This window comes from Pan troglodytes, chromosome 6 (assembly GCF_028858775.2).
Source record: "Pan troglodytes isolate AG18354 chromosome 6, NHGRI_mPanTro3-v2.0_pri, whole genome shotgun sequence".
Lineage (NCBI taxonomy): Eukaryota > Metazoa > Chordata > Mammalia > Primates > Hominidae > Pan > Pan troglodytes.
This window is the reverse complement of record NC_072404.2, coordinates 92,156,130-92,176,918: the sequence shown is the minus strand read 5'-3', so window position 1 is coordinate 92,176,918 and position 20,789 is coordinate 92,156,130. Positions and strand designations below refer to the sequence as shown.

Below are 20,789 nucleotides of genomic sequence, written 5' to 3'. Positions count from 1 at the left end.
CGGGGTTTCACCGTGTAAGATTAAAATAAGTTCTTACAACAAAAAGAAGTTTTGTTTTATGAACAGATTGACTTGTGACCCTATCTTTTAACATCATATCCAAATAATTTAGTTAATAGTCAAAAATTTTATACAGTTCAGTTCAAGCAAACATTTATTAAGCATCTAGTATGTAAAAGACATTGTTTCCAGTATCATTGGTGAAGAAAACTGAGGAAGAAAGAATCATCATCCTCAAAAGTTATACTGTATTCCTTGGTTTATATCCTTGAATAAATTTTAGAACATAGAAAAAGTAATGAATCAATTATACTTTAGTCCCTAAATTTCATTTATTTGTTACACTTTTTTCAGGTATTGATTGATTTATCTAGCACATCTCACCTCGATAACACTCCAAGGTGGTATCCTCTCAAAGAACAGACTGAAAGCATTGATCATGGCAAGTCTCATTCCAGTCAGAGCAGCCAGCAGTCCCCAAAGCCATCTGTTATCAAAAGCAGAAGCCATGGTATCTTCCCTGACCCATCAAAGGGTAGGAAATATTTTTTTTAAGTAGAAAAAGTTTTGTGTCTATTTGTTCAGTCTGTATCTTCTTAGTGTGAATGTTTGTACATTTAACCTATATTAATAGATTAGACACGACTGGAAAATACTTAATATAATGTCATGCAAAGAGTGATGGATATGGAATCAGGAGAAATGGGCTTTATTCTCAGGTCATCACCCATACTTAGGTGTAGTACTTTGTAATCTTCACTTCTCTAACTGTCCATTTTTCAACATGTAAAATGGAGAAGGTGTGACTATATGAGCTATTTGGTCTATTCCACCTCAAAATCCATGATAACATGATTTCAGAAAATGCATTTGGGTATTTCATAAAGATTATATAAAAATCCCTACCAGTTCATTGACTAGACATAATCATCATTATCATTAAGTTATAATCCTTCTAATTGTTTGAATCTCTGGTTGTCCATAAATATTGTCTTACCCAATAAATATAATTTTGCATGCTACTTTTTATTTATCATACAAAGAATATTCTCCCCTGTCATCAAAACAATTGGTATGCTGAAATTTACTTGTCTTTCCTAAATGTTGGACTCAAGCTAATTTTTTAATAACTATTATTATTTTTTAAATAACAGTGCCATACATTGGGTTTGGCAATATGCAAATATGTATAGCACTCTCATTCAAATGAGCTTTTCCTTTGAGAGGTTCATAACCAACTGTCCTACAACACAACATTAATCCTTATCATAAACTGAGTTACTGCCTCTGTGGGATAAAACATGTGGTACCTTATCTAGATATACTGAACTATTTGTAAGTATTAAATATAATTTTTATATTGGACTTGAGTATTACTTCCTTGTCACCTTTTCTAGGAAAGTCCAGCAAATTGTAAAGTGGTTCTTTGTACATGAGATTCTCTGAATCATAAATGCAAGTGTTCTAGGAGATGAGAAAGTGAGTCCATGTCCAGTAGGCCACTGAGTTGATATCATAAACTGCTGACTACGAGTGCTGTAGATTACTTATGAATGAGTTTTATAGATCATTTATGGGTTCCACTTAGCCATCTCAACTCTTATCTTGCTTAACATTCTGCAAGATCATTAGTATAAAGATCTCTTTCTATGACTGCCTTAGGAAATATGTGATCCATACATTCTCTACAATGGTTTGAGGCATGATTCTACAATCTCCACACTTAATATGTCCTAGTGACTCACATCCTTCATCCTGTTTTTGCTTAAAACTCCTCCTGTGTACTGTCTCCTACCTGACCTCTACTGGAATTAGCAGAGGTGCTTGGTGAAACTAAAAGTTAACATATTTATTACTAGAAGCTAGTCAGAATGTATTTATTTTTTCAAAGTTCTCTCTTCTCATTGCTATCATCCTTTTGCCTTTCCTCCCCCAAATTGTTTCCCAGATGTTTAATCATCATTCTATATGATGACCAGTTGCATAAATGAATCATATAAGACTCAGAATTAACATAAATTTTAGGCAGTTTCAAATTATGTGTAGACCAAGCTTGATAGGAGGAATGCTGGAACAACTTTAACTCATGTTTTACCCTTTTGTGACCAGACATGCAGGTTCCCACCATTGAGAAATCCCATAGTAGTCCTGGTAGCTCAAAATCATCATCAGAAGGCCATCTCCGTTCTCATGGACCATCTCGCAGTCAAAGCAAAACCAGCGTCACTCAGACCCACCTGGAAGATGCAGGGGCTGCCATAGCTGCTGCCGAAGCTGCCGTGCAACAACTCCGCATTCAACCAAGTAAAAGACGCAAATAAATTCCTCAGCATGGCAGCTTAATGTTCATCTGTTGCCTTTCTTTCCTGCTGTCCTTTCCTGTTTGCTTTCAGTTTTCAACATCCTCTGCTCACCCTGTTCTCTGTCCCTTTGTCTGTGTAAGAACGATATAAATACATTAATATGCTCTTTCTTATTTAGATTTTTTTAATTTACATAGACTGAAATAAAACTGGCTGTTTCTCCTTTGTTTCCACCATCCATCCAACCTGGCTCATAGCATTTGATACAGTGTCTGTGATGTTTGGAAGCAAAGCAATGTTGTGTGTCCTTTTTGTTTGCGCTTAAATATCTTTTAGAATACAGAAATTATAAGCACAAGTGGCTGCCAGTTTTCCAGGACTTATACCAAAAAAAAAAAAAAGTGCACACATATAAGTATTTAGAGCAGATTTGCAATTAGATTCTTGTGTCTGAAAACACTCAAAAAGTCTAGGCAGAAGATAATGCAACCAACAGTCAACTTCTAGAACCTTGGAGGAAAAGCCATTTCAAGACAGTGCTTTAAAACACTAACAAATTTTGCTTCTGAAATATGGTAGCTTTCCATGTGCAAACAATTGTAGTCTTCTGAAAAATCTGTGAAGAAAATCTTATTTCTTACATTCTCAAAAAACTACATTAAATTAATATATGTATAAGCATATGTGATGAGGCAATGCAACCTCACTGAGGAGCACAATTGGGTCCATTCTGTTGGATCACACTTTGTATGTGATGACAGATTTTACAAATATTTTTTCTAACCACTGGAAATCAAGATATGCTATGTCTGGTAGCTATAAGTCAATCAAAGTATAACAATTGACCTATCTTAACTGCTGTATTTTCATTTCATTTGTGAAAATTTAGTCAATTGATATAATTATATAAAAACTTAATACGTGCAAATATTTCACAAATGTAGGTACCCTGTTACTTCTAAAAGGCATTAACCAGGCAATGGAGATAGATCATTATTCTCTCCATCTCCCTAGTCATCATTTTCAAAGAAACAGCCAGTTTTAAACCCCTTTAGTGCTGTGCATGTGGTGTCATTTTGGCATTTGAAAACACAACCTATTTAAATAGAGCAAAAGAGCACTTCTGTTTGCATGAATAACATTTAAGCTGGTTCCATCTGAGGATACATACTCTGGGTTTCCATTTCACCCACACTGCCACAGCAGCACATAAAAGCGGTCAGTCTAATCATGCCAGGAAGCAGCACAGACACAGCATAGCAGGAGTCCTCCCCATTCAAAGAACTCAGTCTGATAATCTGCCTCCACCAGCCAATGGCAACCAAGACCAAAGCCAGCTAGCCCTCAGGAAGGTGATGTCTGATGGACCAGTCAAGCCAGAAGGAGGTGAGCAGAAAGGCCCTGTTCAAAGCACACAGCAAGAACATCCCCAAATTTAAAGCTCTCATCTTTAATTTTTAGAGATTGTCTGATAAAATATGTTTATCCACTTTTTAATGTGCTTTTGTGGGCATGGCATTTCAGGACTTCATCATCACCATGTAAGTCCCAAGATCAGTCCCGTAATATATTGACTACAGTGATTTGTATTTTTCTATGCACTGGGCATCTTTTGACTTTTGTTGGGAAATAGATTAACAATATTCATATTGCAGAATGGAATGCATGCTACTAACCTAATCTGTTCAAGCATGACTATAAATATGTTTCATTGTGATAAAAGTTTAAATTGCTCACAGTTCAAGTTAGCCTACCAGTTGGAATGTGGATCAGTGTTTGTTGCCTATTATTTCAAGTGTAACTTTTAAAAATTTAGTGGATTTTGAAAATTCTTAGAGGAAAGTAAAGGAAAAATTGTTAATGCACTCATTTACCTTTACATGGTGAAAGTTCTCTCTTGATCCTACAAACAGACATTTTCCACTCGTGTTTCCATAGTTGTTAAGTGTATCAGATGTGTTGGGCATGTGACTCTCCAAGTGCCTGTGTAATAAATAAAGTATCTTTATTTCATTCATAAACTACTGGGTTCTGAGCCATTGTTATATGATGCAGCTTAAAATGAATGTGTCAGTTTTGTTTTCTCAATTGATTTCGTTGCAATAGATTTTAATTACTGCCTCATTGCTACTGACAGCTATAATGATTGGACATTTGAGAGCAGGACAAAGTTCCATCTTGGAAACACTATAAGATTGATGGAAAATTGTCACCAAATGAAAGCATCAGAGATTGCATTAAAATGTAAATAAATAATGGGATTGGGCTGCCCTAGGCAACACTTCTGCAATTTCTCTCTGCCACGTCTGATCTACTTTGCAATCTTCTCAGGTTCCTGGATAGAGGAAGGTAAATTCCATGAGCTCTTGCTTTGGAGAAGTGGCTAACCTTGAACTCATAGCTCTGTTCAGAAAGGAAAGCAAATTTACATCCATCTGTAACCTGACCCCAACATTGCTAGAATTTTCCCCCAAGAAAGAGTGCCACTGCCAGTGACAAGGAATGAAGCTAGGGTGATTATACAATTATCTTCAAATTTAATTCAAAAGCACATATTAAAATAATGTTTTTTTAAAATAGGATAGTAGTATTTGCCCCCTTCAGTACCTCTCAGCCCTAAAATATTTGATTTTATGAGTCTATATTTGGCACAAAATTAAAATCAGGCCTTATACTTTCTTATTGCGTTCTTTTTATTCTCATAAAATTAAAAACATTTCATATGTCCTTCTCCCTATTAATTATGTATGTGGTGGCAATGTAAGATACATGTCGCATTACAGAGGTAAACCACTGAGGTGTTTCCTAAATTAGGTAATTAAGGAAACAATCAGCTTAAACATTAGGATAATTCTGAATATGTGTTACTCAGCCCAGTTTATAGATTATCATCAAAGCACAATTTCTTTTTTCTTGTTAGCCTTACTAAAACTTTCATTTTTAAAATTCCACCTCTCACCTTTTCTTCCATCAAATAAGTTCAGTTGATTTCTTCATGTTATTCACGTTCTTACTTTAAATATTCTTTTAATTATAAATTTCACAGTAATCAAACACTTCCCTTATTTCACACCTTATTTTTAATTATTGTGACTTAAGTGTTTCTATATGACATTTTATATGATTTTCTTCCTAGACATAGTCCTTAAAATTTATATTAAAGTGTTTTTAATCCCTTTTTAATAGTGTTCTAATAGATATTCTCAAACATTTAGTCTTGTGATTGACTTAGAAGTCACTCTTCATTAAAATCATAATTGAAAGGAAAACTAGATAACACAGCATGCTTTCATGTTTAATTTTGTTCTAATAGATGATAAATTAAAAAGCCTTGTTTTCTAAAGTACAATTTTTCTGCTATTATAAGTGTAACAATATAATCGATCCATGTATATTTCCAGGCACTTCAAGCAAACATACTATAGTGTTAAATTTATATAAAATGCAATATAATTTGTTTAAAGTGCAGAGAGAAAAACTAGGCAGAGATACAAACATATAAAAAGAACCTGCAAGTTCCTGTTCACTAACTGCAGAAGTATTAGTAATAATCATAAGTGTTGAGATAAAAGTGTCCCATTTCAAACCTCACAATGGAGTTCGTATAATCCCATCCGCATTCTGAAAATAATACTCTGCATTTGAATAGTTCTTCATGTTGTACAGAGTGTTTTGTCATCCATTTCTCATTTTATCACACTAAGTGGATGAGGTAGTTATTTCAATATTCTTATCCCTGTTTTATGGGTGAGCAATCAGAGTCAGAGGGGTAGGCTGGCTGATATAAGAACACACAGCTAGAAATTTTCAGAACCGACAAATATAACATTGTCTTGTGACTTTTTGAGTTATAATTTTTGAATACATTGTCTCCTTTAAAATCAAACTCTCCTAATTTTAATAAGAACAGTCATTTACTTATTTATGACTTATCTCTTAAGTTCTTACAAACGATTAGAGGTAGCTGGAAATGATGGCGGAATTCCATTTATACTCTCTGCCTACATGGTCCTCCTTTCTAAAGGTTGTTGATTTAACCGAACAAAAGGAAGCCTTCCCACTGTGCAAGCCCAGTGAGGCATTAGGAAATGTTTGTAGCTCCATTAGAAAAGGCTGCGGGTCCTTCTGTAGGCATTTCTATCAAGAGTGACAAAATTGTCCCTAAAGAGCTTTTCAAAGATTTTTTGTAAGCTTCTCAGCAGATTTCTGCTTGAACTAGCATAAAATATGGGTGAAACAAGAATTATGGAGTGAGTCAAAAGGAATTTTTTCTTTCCCTCTGGGGTTTAGTTGTATGCTAAAACACCTGACGGGAAAGATTAGACAGATTGTGCAAAAACATCCTGAGGCCTAAACAACTCTCCGTAGTTAAAAACCTCTGGAAATGTTTTCAGTTGTTGTTGTTGTTTTCCCCATGCTAGTTGGTTTGGTTGAACACAAACCTTGCCATTTCAAAAGATTTTTTATTTGTTGGTTTGTTTGAAAACTATATCAAGACCAAAACAAGTTGAAGCATTCCTAAAACCTTGAAGATTTATTTAGTTGAAATCCAATATACTAAATTTAAGTACAGTTTGAAAAACCTGAGCTATTTTTGTTTGATACTAAGATTTTAGGTATGAGTTTTAAATTTAGAAATAGGCAATACAGGATGAGGAGAAATATCCCTCTACCCTGGTCAATAAAACAAGAGCCATTGGGACAGGTTGGAGAGATTAGGTGAGACAATAAATTATTAGATAGGTCATGCAAGGAAATATGATTTCGAGTTCCCTGATGTGGCTGAATTGTAGGAGAAAAGCCTGATGCTACTTCCACAGACCACTACTGGAAACTCCGCTTTCAATAAAGCTCATTTGCGGCACCTGTCTAAGAAGAGTTTCATATCCATGTGTTGCCTTGGTGAACTCTTACTAAGCCATCACTCTGTGGGAGCTGCTGCCTTGGGCAAGTGGTAGTGGGTGGATGGGTTTGGGAGTGGGTGGGACTGGGAGTGGAGGGAATTGCTGGGTACAAATGATAGTAGCTAATCAGCATCCCATTTTCTTTTGACCAGAAGCAGATGATCACTTCTGGTCAGAAGGAATTTAGCCTTCCCTGTTTCTGTAAAGAACAGGCCCATAAGAAAAATAAAGGAAAAAGCATAAGAGAAATCAATTTCATTTGGAGGTGAAGTCTTCTTTAACATTGTATGTACAAGATTAATAAAAACAAATTTTACATTTCTCATTTCCATGTGTTTGTGCAAAAAATTTTTTTAAACTTTGAGCAGTTTAAAATAAAAAAAATTCAAACTGTAATGACATGCGCATAGCAAACATCCAACAAAATCTAAGAGAATCAATTTGGACAATTTCAGCTTTCAGAGTTCTATACCTATTTCTCTGGTGATAAGGATTTATTTTGTTGTCTGTGAAAATCAAAATGCTTTTCTAACGTTTTGGTTTTGAGAGATTCTACATTTTCTTGGAATGATTGACTATGCATTTTCAAATATTTCTATAGTCATTTAAATTTATTGCTGGAAATACCTCTGCTATACGTACAGAATCAGACAGTAAATGTAGAACTCTGACCATATCACACTATCTCTTGTTTATGGATCTTCATTCCTGAAGATGAATTCACTGACCTACCATCAATGGGTACTTCTGTTCTTTTCCAGTAGTAGCCATGGATCTGCACCGAGCCATCTGCATACTTTGGTCTGGTCCACAGTGGGGATTTATATGTTCATTTCATCTGACGTGAAAAGTAAGACCAACTGGCCCATCTAAACACCAAACTTGGCTTCAAAATTGTTATGCCTTAGTCATATGGTCTAGCCATGGGCCTAAATAATGAGGATGAGACTATTAATATATGATCTAAGAAGAAGAGAAAGGCCTAAATTTTAACATACCAAGGTTTCTTAAATATTATTTATGACATGTCTTTAAAAATAATACCCATAAAGCCTAGTTTTTGTAATGCAATTATTTTCAAAAAGTTAGTTCATCAAATTACCACCAGGGAGCAGGACCTGTGGAAGTAAGACAGGCAAGTAAATGCTGATGGGGGAGGGCAATGAGAATGCCAATGGAGACACAGTGGGGGCAGTCAGGGTACAATAAGAGCATGGGGCAGGCAACTTTCTCACTTGGATAGGAGGATCATGGAACCAGGGATATGCTGCCCAAGGAGTGGTAGAGGAATGCCACAGACACTAATTGTTGATTTAATAATAGTCCCCAAATCCAGATATCTAACTGTCCATGAAATGCTTGGTTATTTTTCCACTTTTCATCCACATGTATTACATACATCATGTAAACCATAATATTTCACCCATTCTCCATTGTGCAACATGATCTGGGGGAAGAAACGTGGGTATGGGGTAAGATGAAGGGAATTTTCATGTATACTGAACAAGACCATGAAAATATTCTTTTTCATTTTTATTACTGTGCTGTACATGTAAATATATAATGAATCACTAAAAAGCCAAAAACACATGAATTTTCAAATGAAACCAAATTATATCCGAAATATAAAATTTTGATCGGGGTGTTGAGTTTGGTAGATGTGTGAATAGGAATGACGTAGATCTAACCATCATTTTATATTTTAATGTGTTTTAGATACTGAAAAGTATAATTCGTTAATTTAATTATAATTTGAACAGATTAATCAAAATAATATTAGGTTGGTGCAAAAAGTAATTGTGGTTTTTACCACTGAAAGTAATGGCAAAACCCGCAATCACTTTTGCACCAACCTAATATCACAACTCAAACAAGGCAGAAAAATTTTTCAGAAGAAATGTTTGGTAAAAGTCAGGATCACAGGTTTCTATTTCCAAATGTATAAGAAAGATAGTGAAATATAATTTCTACCATATTGTTCTTAAAAAGAACATAGCAAAATTCACTTTTCCTCATTAAAACATTTCAAATTGAAAACCATGTATTTCAAGTTCTATAGATCACACTGTATTTTTATCTGATTCTTTTTATAAAAAGAACTTGGAATATAGAGAAATATAGAAAACATATTTTTACAACTACCTAATTCAAATGTTTTTCTATATAGGTCTATTATGTAGTTTTTGTTTTAAAGCATCCTCATTGCCAATGACATTTAATAAAGTCAATAACTATTGAATCACCATTTTGCTTCCATCCAACTATTATTAATGTACAAAAGATACTTTATGAACACAAAACCTCTTTATGGAAGAATCTGCATTATTTTATGCCTGCCAATTATCATTATTTACTCCGGGTTTCTGTGCACAATAACATAGTTATTTTCTTGTTTTGTTCGTTTTTAACCAAAAATAGAACAGACAAGATTTTATGATAAAATATATTTTTAATTCATGCCATATATTTCTAGAGTTGTGAAGTTCTGAGTGAAACAAGTTCTTAAGAAGCTTAGAGACCATTAAAATGAATGCTAATATCAATAATGAATCTTTTCAAGAAAGCTGAAAACGATATTTTTTTCAGTACAAAACACAAAATTAAAAATAAATAGCATGATAAAATGATCTTGATATATGTAATTGTTAAGGTGACTGTCAAAGAAACTGATGCTAATCAGTTTCTTCTTATTTTTCACAGTACTTCATTTCCATGACTGTGGGTCTTGACCAGTAATTCTCACTGATTCCTGGTGGGGGCGGGGGATGTCCCAGAAACCCTTTCAGGGATCTGCAAGGTCAAAATATTCTTAAGAAGATTAACATGTTATTTGCTTTTTTGCTCTCATTTTTTTCTCGAGTGTACAGTGGAGTTTTCCAGCAGCTACATAAGGTGTCATGTTATCATTGCTTTGATGACTAATGGAATATGTGCTTGTTGATTTTTTGTTTTAATGTTTTATTTATTTTGAATATGATAAATATCAGTAGATATAACCTACATAACATAAAGTTCTTTGGATTATTAAATAAGTTCTAAGATAAGACTAAAATATTTAAGCTTGTTGTCCAGCTTAAACATTTAAGTATATTAAATTATAATTTATAAATTATTATAAATTAAATTATATTAAAGTGTTTAAATATATTTAAGCTTAAAAATATATAAAAGTCACCAACTTAGACTTATGCACAATCATAATTTTTACAATAGTCAAAGACTGAATAACCAAGGACTTCTTCCAAAACATGTTTATCATGTTTGTCTCCAAATTTTCTATATCTTATATATCTCTTCTATTGCATTTCAGAACCCCTTCTTTCCTTTCTCATTTGATGTTAATTTATAATTATTAAGATTGACAAATGACATTTTTTCAATTTATATAGCAATTTTTTATTTTATTGGGAATGATATAGATTAAATTATATTTACACATCCGTAATTATTACTTTTTCCTTTTGAAATTTCATAAGTTGCCTATCAGCTTTAATCAAGCTGCTTCCAAGCTGAAGTAGAGTGACAGAAGTGTTATAAAGGTAGAATAAAATCTTTTGTTCTTATCTTGAAAGTAACATTTATAGAAAAACAGTTGTTTATAAATTATCAATTAATTTCATCTTCCATTATCTACATTACTGATCCCATATAGTGGAAATTAATTGTATTGGCATAACAATAGAAAAACTGAAGATTATCACTTTCATTCAAATTTGAGGAAAAATGGAAAGCTTCTTACGAAATACTTGATCCTCAATTTCAAGTATATAATTTGATGAGTTTCAAAATATTTAATGCCAAAAGAATATTTGCAAACGTGTTTATCATTTATGAAAAATATGATCTGAATTACTGTTTTTAGGTCATCATTTTTACATACATTTGCGGATATTATTTTTAGTGCAAATAATATCACAGAACCTCTTCAAGGTGTTGGTGATACTACAGCAAACAAAATAGACAAATATTACTGTCTTCATGAATCTCTCATGCTAGTAATATTTATTGAATAATCAATTTAAACGTATCTGGAAAAAATTATGAAGAGTCAGAAAAGTGAGTTTTGTCTATCTTCAACTGAGAGGAAAAAGAAAAATGCAATTGGTCACTGATTTACATTTATGTGCAACCAAACATCATCATGTTTAAAAATATCTGGAAAATATAATTAATTATAATTTATTTGTTCTGCCTCTGGTTCTATCATAACCTGTACAATCCACTGCAATATAACCATCTATATGTAGACAGAAAGTATTTTTTAAGGATCTATTTGGAGAAAGATTGATGAAATGATTGTTATAGATTAATAGATCATTAATATAATCTGTTTGGAGAAAGATTAATGACATTAGCTAGAGAGGTTAGGTCTCATGAGACCAGACATGCATTTATCAAATAACTGTCCAAACTTCCTCTTTACTTCGTGGCCATTGACCAAATTGGAATAATATGAAAACAAACTGGAAATGTGCTCAACCTTTTTCATTTGGGCAAAATTTAATGAATTTTCAAAATGTTCGGATTCCATTTAAGGACAGCATTCTTGTTATCTAAGCAGTCGTGATGTAAGTTCTCACAGTTTCAGGATTATGTAAGAACTTTTTTCAAAATGACTATTTTTAGAATGACTTTTTACTCAAACAAACCTGCATGTTTTACAGTAGTCTTTATTCCTGCTTGAGTTTTTTTTTCTCCAATTGTCAGTTGGAAATACCTGTCTGACAGCCTAATGCAAGTGTAGTGCAAGCAAACAGCAAGAAAGAAAATGCTTCTGCTTCAAAAGAGAATAAAAGGAAGATTGAAAAATTAAAAATTGCCCATGAAAATTTGATGTAGCTCAAAATTGAATGTTTTTTCTTTCACATATGATCCCCCATGCTATTAATCTTTTAAAGATAAAGATCATTATTGTATTTGCATTTTTTAGCACCAAACCGGAACTCAGCACTGGATACATTCTTTTTTCATTCTATTTATTCGAACATAGCTGGAATTACGGCCTGAATTTATTAAAGACAAAATGAATTCACTTTCTTAATTTTCATATATGATAATGTCTTAGTCAAACTTTCTTTCATTATTTACTATACAATTTTAATTCTCACTTAAACTATATTTTAAGTGGTTTCTTCCAAAATCACTTCTGAACTAAAAACACCTCAAAAAAAGGAAGACCTACTTAAAAGGCAACATTATGATTTCCTTTTAAAAGCAAGGATTATAGTATACGGAGCCAACATGTATTTTTTCATGTAAGAAAAAATTCCTCTATACCGTGTTATTAGTTAAGCTAACTTCACTTTCATTTGTTACATTGTTTTATACGATTACTTCTGTTTCCTGAAGTGATCATTGATCTTATTATCTATAAAGCCAGATAATGAATCATTATAAACAAACTAAATTGTTCATTAAGATGTCATTAAGAATTCAGTCATAAGGCCAATGTGCATGGAGAGAGAAAACTGTGAATATACGAGATTTACCATCTTTCTGGAACACAGCAAATGGAGGCAACCCGTCTTCATCTTCTTCTCTAAAAGGAGCTACACTATGTGAATATGAAATATCTTAAGGGAAATATTTTTATTTTTATAAGAAAAAAGCCTGCAACATTCCATTTGTCATGACTTGTCATACCTTTATAATAGATATATTGTTTACATATATATATAAAATATATCTGTAATGACTAATAGTCATCTAATAATTTGTCATTTAAAAAAGAAATTGTCAATGACATCCTTCCTCCAACTTCCATGCTTAACGACTTACAAATGACTGATAGAGATATCAGAGTTTCAACACCTGTATTTGTGAAAACTTGTAATTTGGTGGTGTGTGAAAACTACAAATAGCTCTATTGAAGCTAGCCCATTTTTCTAGTGTCCAGTTTGCTTTAGATTTTCCCAAATAGATAATAATTATACTGAAGTAGATTTGGAAAAAAATTAAACTTCTAAATTACTTTTAAGATGCAATACCTCTTCTTAAATTAGAACCCCTGAACTGTAATAGAAAACATACATGAAGTGTGATTGTACATAATTCAAGGGAAAACATTCCAAATAATGCTGGCACAATGACGCTTAAAACGTGAAATTTTCAGCTCCGCGTTCAAAAGAAAATTAAAACATGAGATAAAACTGCAAAATCCCTTTAGTAAAAATATCAAAAAACAAAAACAGTAACAGCAATAACAACAGGTAGATGACAGAGACAGGAGGAGGGAAGAAGGAAAGGAAAGAGGGATGGACAGAGAAAGAAACAAAGAAAGAGAGGAGAAAGGTACCTGAAGTAAATACTAGCTAAATTAAAGCTAGCTACAGGGGGTAAAAATTCCCAAATACTTGATTTCTAAAACTGCTAGGTAGTTATTTCCGTTCCATCACTAAGTATTGGAATAAACAAAATTATTGATTGCTTTTTATTTCAGTTAATCTTAAAATTTTAGAGACTGTATCTAGGAAGATATTTACTACTGTATTAACCAAGTAATTTGGGAAAGTACAAGCTACCTACATAATAAATTACTCCTCAGAATATTTGGAAATAGCTCTGTGCTGGACCAAAGATATAAAACCAATAATGGAACATCATAGACAGCAACCTATTTACATTCCAAACACTAATTTTTTGGAATTTGGTAGGATAGGCAGAGACCTTGCCTTTTAAATTTCAGATAACTGGATGTGATATAAAAGTAGTAAAAGTGAAGTCTACAATTTGATCCGTGCTCTCAGAGCAAAGTGCTGCCATCATGTGGTAAGTACAGTGATAGCTTTATATATTTAAGTACTGTGTGGTAGAGGGAAGAAAAGCCAACAGAGTAAACTAATTGAAGACAGATGTGCAGTCAAAGAGACACTACCGATTTAATTAAGGTTAGCCACAATGGAGTAATAAAACACAATGATGTTGAACCATCTAACAGCCAAAGAAAGTGAAATGGTCAAAGAATAATTTAAAACAGATTGAATTGCATCACAGAAGGTAACATTTGTTTACCTGAAATGCCCCCTCAATTAATTGAGTTACAAAAATGATTCAACGTTCTAAGATTTATTCTTTTAGGGCACAGGACCCTTTCTATGAGTGAGCTGATTCTATAATATATTTATAGCATCCACTCTTTCCTTTACTTGGTACTTAGTAATACACTTAGGATTTCAAAAAGAAAGTAGACACAAAAATGTAATTCATAAAAAATGGCCCCAAAGATGTATCTTATTACTAAGAAAAGCCTCTCAATATTTATATAAACTTTTTTCATATGTAATACACAGGTGCATAATACATTCACACATAGTAGGTCCTTGGTTTCTGAAACTCTAATTAAAAGAGTTGGAAGAATAAAGCAGAAGTTGAATATTTCTAAATTTTTGATTTTGAAATTATAAAATTATGGAAGATTATACTTATTGTGTTTAAAATATTATTTCCTTCAATAACATAAAAAAATAGAGATATATTACACTTAAATATAACCCAGAGCTCTCCAACTACCTACATACAAACATGGGATCAGGACAAGTTCTAGAGTCTGTAATAGTGCTGGCTCCCACAGAATGTTACTCTACATATTATTTTCTTTTGTCACTTTCATTTTAAATATATATGTAATATTTGTGATCTATTATGAACTTTTTGAAATTCATAAGCTTATAATCTCTGATGTTTAGTGTATTCTCATTAAATATTTCCTTCAATCAAACCAGTGTTTTGGGAGATTGGGGTTAAAAAATATAGTTGAATGATCACCTTTTTCTATACAGTATGACAGAGTGAATTTATCTCTGATTTTAAAAGCTAAAAAAAATGACTCCCTAAAGTTTCTTTGACAAAGAACATGGAAAAAAAGCTTCCATATCAAGTGGACTTCTTGTTGAGAAATTTATGATTTGTATAAAACACAAAGCTTGATTTAAAAAGTGAAATTATCTACTAAATCATTCAGATGTTTTGATTGTTTGGTTAAAGGAAAGAAGTATTAATATATTATTATTATTATTATTTATTCATTAAATATTGTTCAAATATGGTTCCGGGACAAGCTTTTAAGGAAGTTACCAAGGAGAAAACATAGGCTTTGCTTCCAATAACGACAGAGTATGTGCTTCAAGAGTCCAGACATAGGAGAGGTCACTTCTGAATGGGAGAATGAGGAAAAATGCATGAAGCAGGTGATTTCTGTGCTAGGCCTTTACAGATAACTTTAATTTAGATACAAGAAAGTGATGGGATAAAAGAGAGCTTAGTAAAGTTGGAAAGAAAAAAGCCAAACGAAAGGGAGCCAGAGTGAATGGACTGAGAGGGCTTCCATGTAAAGTGTTTGAAGGAGAATTATGAGAGATATATTTGGAAAGGCCAGACCAATAAAAAACTCTTTTAAGAGGCAAAATAAAGAATGTGGTGGAAATTATTAGATGTCTTGAAATTACCAAAGATCCAGCCTCAGATAATAAAGTCCTAAATACACTTTATTTGTTAAAAAAATGTTTGCCTTTATGCAGATTTAGCTCAATTTAATAGAATTGATGTTTTATTTCTTGAAGTCTGTTTCAAGAGAAAGAAATGAGTAAATACATGTTTCAAGTATCTGGAAAAGATATATTAAAATACGGATTCTTAGAACCAGCTTATCAAAACCTCTCCATTTTTTGTTTTATCACATTTTGTGATATGCAGATACAGCCCAGCAAGAAGAAAAGATCTGTTGTGTGTTTTAATTCATTTTTCACAAACTAACCAAATGTAAGGCTATGTATCTCTGCACTACACTTAGATACCAAGTTAAGAATACAGAATTTAATCCAGCACCAGATGTTTTGTTGTGATAACTCCAAATATCTAGATTCATTTGAATTATTTACCTAATTTCTAACTGCCTAAAATTTCCATAGACAGAACCTTAGATGTAATCATGTTTTGCAGAGATGTTAGACTGATTCCATCATAGGTAAATGTCCCCTGGATTTGGTTTTCTTTTTTAATATTCCTTATAAAATGTTATTTGTTTGCATTTAAAATATTGACAACACTTGCACAGGCTTTCAAAATGAGAATTCTATTCAAAGAGATTGGCAAGATGGAAAAAAAACTGTCTTTTCTTAAATTTATTTCTAGCTTTGTTTCTTTCTTCTTATTATGCTATTTTATATTCTGTACACATTTCTCAACTTTTCCAGAAGAGGAATAGAACTAAAAATTGCATCAGGTAAAACCAAAGTTGACAAAACAAAGGATGATTTTGAAACATAGATAATAAATCATTTTTATAATGTAGCTATTTTTGTTCATTGTGAGTTTGCTCTTGAATTAAAATTATTTTAATTTAATAAATATAAATTGATTGAATATTAGTGTCTAATAATTAAGGTTTATCTTTGAAAATAGTAAATTGTGATTTTCCAATTGATGAAATTAATGTCTTCCATTCAATGTCATACTAAAAATTATGAATTGGATTATAGAATCCCATCAAAAAGTATGACAGATTTCTTTTGTTTATAATCAATTGACTAATCTGACTCATTATGTAGGTTATGCATTTTAATCTACTTTATACATGTCCATCATTTTACATCTTACATTACCTTTACATTTTTAAAATTATTCTTTTAAGAAGTCTTTTTCAACACTAACTACACCATCTGGGTTTCTTCTACATAAAATAAAGAAAATATTCAGAAACATAACTATTCTGTTTCCACAAATCCAGTCCTGTGGGTTACTAGCAATTCCTTGATGACTGGTTGTTTAACAGCATTCAGTTCAATTAGTCAATTGTATATCAGATGTCTATAAGTTAGGAACACCTTTTTCTAAATAGCCGTTTCTAACTTATACACATCTGATATACAATTGACTAACTATTAACAATTTCTTTCTTGTTCCCTATTCTCGGGAAGGGATCCTACTACCACTGGAATATATATAAAAATTCCTTGTGGCTTTAGAGAACCTGCTACTGCCAAACTTGAAAAAGTGAAGAAATGGGGGAAAAGCTAAATCCTTTGCAAGACTTGATCCTAGCTACCCTGAGGGTGGATTTCCTGTCCTCAAATGGTTTCCCACACAATGTTTATGTGTTTCACTTCATGTGGTTATTATATTGGTTAAAATCCCACCAGATTAAGAATAATTGTGTTTTATACATATCCTTAAGAAATATGTAGATATCTTAGGATCATGAAATGATTATCAACTGTTCACCCATTAGTATAACTCTATCCAACTGGCTAATAAACTCCTAATGGGATAGGGATGCATTTATGAAGAAAAAAGACTCTAAGTAGAACTGTAGGTTTGAACACATCTAGATTTAGAAGAGAATAGAGTTAAATTCATTGTCAAAGACTATTTAAGCTCAAAGACAGTAAGAAACAGCTGTTGACAGTAAAGCCCTTGAGAAGAGTGGGGATACCTTGAGAAGAGAATAGAGTTAAATTCATTGTCAAAGACTATTTAAGCTCAAAGACAGTAAGAAACAGCTGTTGACAGTAAAGCCCTTGAGAAGAGTGGGGATACCTTGAGAAGAGAATAGAGTTAAATTCATTGTCAAAGACTATTTAAGCTCAAAGACAGTAAGAAACAGCTGTTGACAGTAAAGCCCTTGAGAAGAGTGGGGATGTGGCAAATAATATCACAAGAGGAAGAAGAGTAAGTTACTGGGCTCCTACATATCTCACTCCTCATAATCACAATTTTATGAGGTAGGCATTACCGACTCCACTGTTTTCAAATGAGAAAAGCAGTGTACAGTTGCTAAAGAGTGGGTTGGGAGTCAAAACCAGATCGGTGTGACCGAAAAGTTCACTCTCTCTGGCAGAAGACAAAATATCAACAATTTCAAAAACTTACTAGAGAAACTTCTCCCCAGCAAAATAAGGGAAACACTTGCCTTATCTTCCTTCTTTTTGCATCAAAATTTCTTCTCAAATCTGACAACAATATTAGTACTATACCCCTACTGCATAATTTATTGCACAAATTTGTAATGTCTGTATGGGAATATGGATTCTTATATTCAAATATCAAACTTAGGAAATTCTTGAGACAAGTCTCAATGATAAACTAGGAAATGCCTGAAGAGAAACAAATATCTTTAAATTTTAAAAACTTGCTGGAGATAGTAGGCAGAGGTACATACAAACAAACAGAATTTTCAATCACTTCTTAAAATTCTATTTTGCATTTTTGTTTCTAAGGAGAAAAACAGATTACAGTCTAGTAATAGGAAAAAATTAAGCAATTTTCTTTATCTTGCCATTTCTATCTACCCAAGTCTTTCTAAATTCTTTTCTCCATGAAATAGCCAAAATTCTTTTTATTTACCATATCATTTTTGCAATACTGTACAAAGAAACCAGAAAAATAATAATAGTAGCATAGTTACATACTATTTAACTTGGTCTAAAAATTAAATTTTTTTTTCCCTAAAGGTGATTGTTTTTCCTTGATGTCCAATAAAAACAGTAAAATAATTTATTGTTGCCACCGTTCATTATCAGTAAAGGAAACGAAAAGGCAGGTTGAAAAATGTAGAGTTCTTCAGTAGCTGTTTCTTGTCACATGTAAATTAAGAAGATGTATAATGATGCATTTGTAGATCAATGTCAGCTTCATTTATTGACTGTGGTGTTGAATCTTCCCACACCATGCAGCAAAGCCTCCCAATCACCGGCCTGCAGAAAGCTCTGTGTCCACCGGCTCCTCGGGCAGCAGCTTTGGCAGTGGGTATAGCGTGGACAGTGAAGGAAGCAGCAGCACTGCAGGGGAGACTAATCTATTTCCTATTCCGAGGATGTAAGTGGGTCTCTTTTTGTTACTACAAAGCTTACTCAGCATCATGAGTAAGGCATTCTCAACAGTTAACAGGAAATAACTAGATAATTACCCAATTCTGAGTCATTGTCCCTGAGACACTTGAACTGTTAATGCCTATGTAAAAATAGATAGTTCAAGAAAGATTGGATAATTCAGTTAATTCTAAGGATAAATGTTAGTCACTACCAGAACTACTTAATCAATACAATCTGTATTTGATGTTAAAACTGCTAATCACTTAGCCATGCCAGAATAAAGTTCAGCAGGAATACAGTAATGTTTTAATCACATAATGACCAAATACAAACATTACTGGTATTTGAGACAAACATATATTAATTTACCTTGAATCAGGAGATATTTAAACATATTCAAAGAATCCATATATCATATTTGAAATAGAGGACATAGTGAATAATCATACAGACTTTTCAACTATAAATCCTTCTACAATTAACATTGAAGGTTTCGAAGTGTTTCCATACTTTCTAGAACAAATACCGAGTAGTGCATAGGTCCCTGAGTAGGTACTCTTGGAATAAGAATCACTCATAATGTTAAGCCTCCAAAAAAAAAAGTCATTTTGCAAATCAAACGCAAAACTTTAGCACACTTAATGTGTTAGAATCGCCTTGGTCATATTGGTGGCATTTAAGATAAATATGTAGATTATGTCTGTTCCAATAACAAAATCCAAACTTCCTGACTTTTCCTTCTCCTGCCCATTAACTAGTCTTCTGGATTTTGAAAATACCACTGGGCCACCCAGGTCCCAGGGTTTACGCCAGGGCAAAAGCAGTCTACCACCTGGTTTTCTAAGACCTGTGAGCTAAAAATGGCATTTCCATTTTCGAAAGTGTAGGAAAAAACAAAAGAAGTGTGATATTTTGTGACACTTGAAAATTATAGGAAATTGAAATTTCAGTGAATATAAACTAAGTTGTATTGGAACACAACAGTGCCTATTAGCTCTGTGTTGCCTGATGCTGCTTTTGTGCTGCAGGGCAGAATTAAGTCGTTAGAATACAGCCCATCTAAAATATTTACTAACTGGCACTTTGCAGAGCTTGCCAACCCTGAGCTGGGTTGTGAAAGGGTCTTTTTCATTTTCTCCAATGCTAAGTGAAGACTTTTCAGGGAGTGGATTTTCTATTTCTCTTTGTTTTAAAATAAAGGTTCTTATAAATCTTTCCTTCTGATGTCCACAACAATTATAATATTTTGATAATGGTTCAGTTTATAAAAGCAAAGCATTAGAGAAAATGGATTTTTACAGTGAAAAACGAGTTCATTTTGTTGTTTTGAACTACATTTTTTTCAATTTAAATTAAGCAAATTCTTATTGTATCACCTGTCCATCTTAGCTTTCTTTTCTTTTATGAGATTTAGTCTATGGATTCAATAGAGTTATTTGTACTTAATCAGTTCTATTTTATTGGAAATTCTTCCTAAAAGAAATCTAATCACATTGGTCTTTGACTTCTGATGATCCAATTTGACAGAAAAGAATTTCTACAAATTCTTTAAATTTCTTTCTAAGCTGTAAATGTCATGTGAATTTAGAAAGGTTTTAAACCACACATAATTTGTTATCCTTCCAATTTTTCTGCACCTTTCAAAATATATAATTTAACACTGATGATAAAGTTATAATTCCAAAAAGTAAATATGTCATTTTGTCAATATTTGAATGTCTGCAGTATAAGTAGATTATGTATTTTATATATATATACCACATTCTAATTTTGAT

At 32.6% G+C, this 20,789-nt stretch overlaps 1 protein-coding gene across 1 annotated transcript in view; it reads left to right on the top strand.

Annotated features, from left to right (window-relative positions):
* Positions 1 to 20,789, top strand: part of PCLO (piccolo presynaptic cytomatrix protein) — a 412,549-nt gene that overhangs the window by 340,806 nt on the left and 50,954 nt on the right. Inside the window, exons 19-21 of the mRNA XM_001160384.8 lie at positions 355 to 535; positions 2,110 to 2,304; positions 18,877 to 19,018. Coding sequence (XP_001160384.5) covers positions 355 to 535; positions 2,110 to 2,304; positions 18,877 to 19,018 — 518 coding nt within the window. The remainder of the gene's footprint in view (positions 1 to 354; positions 536 to 2,109; positions 2,305 to 18,876; positions 19,019 to 20,789) is intronic.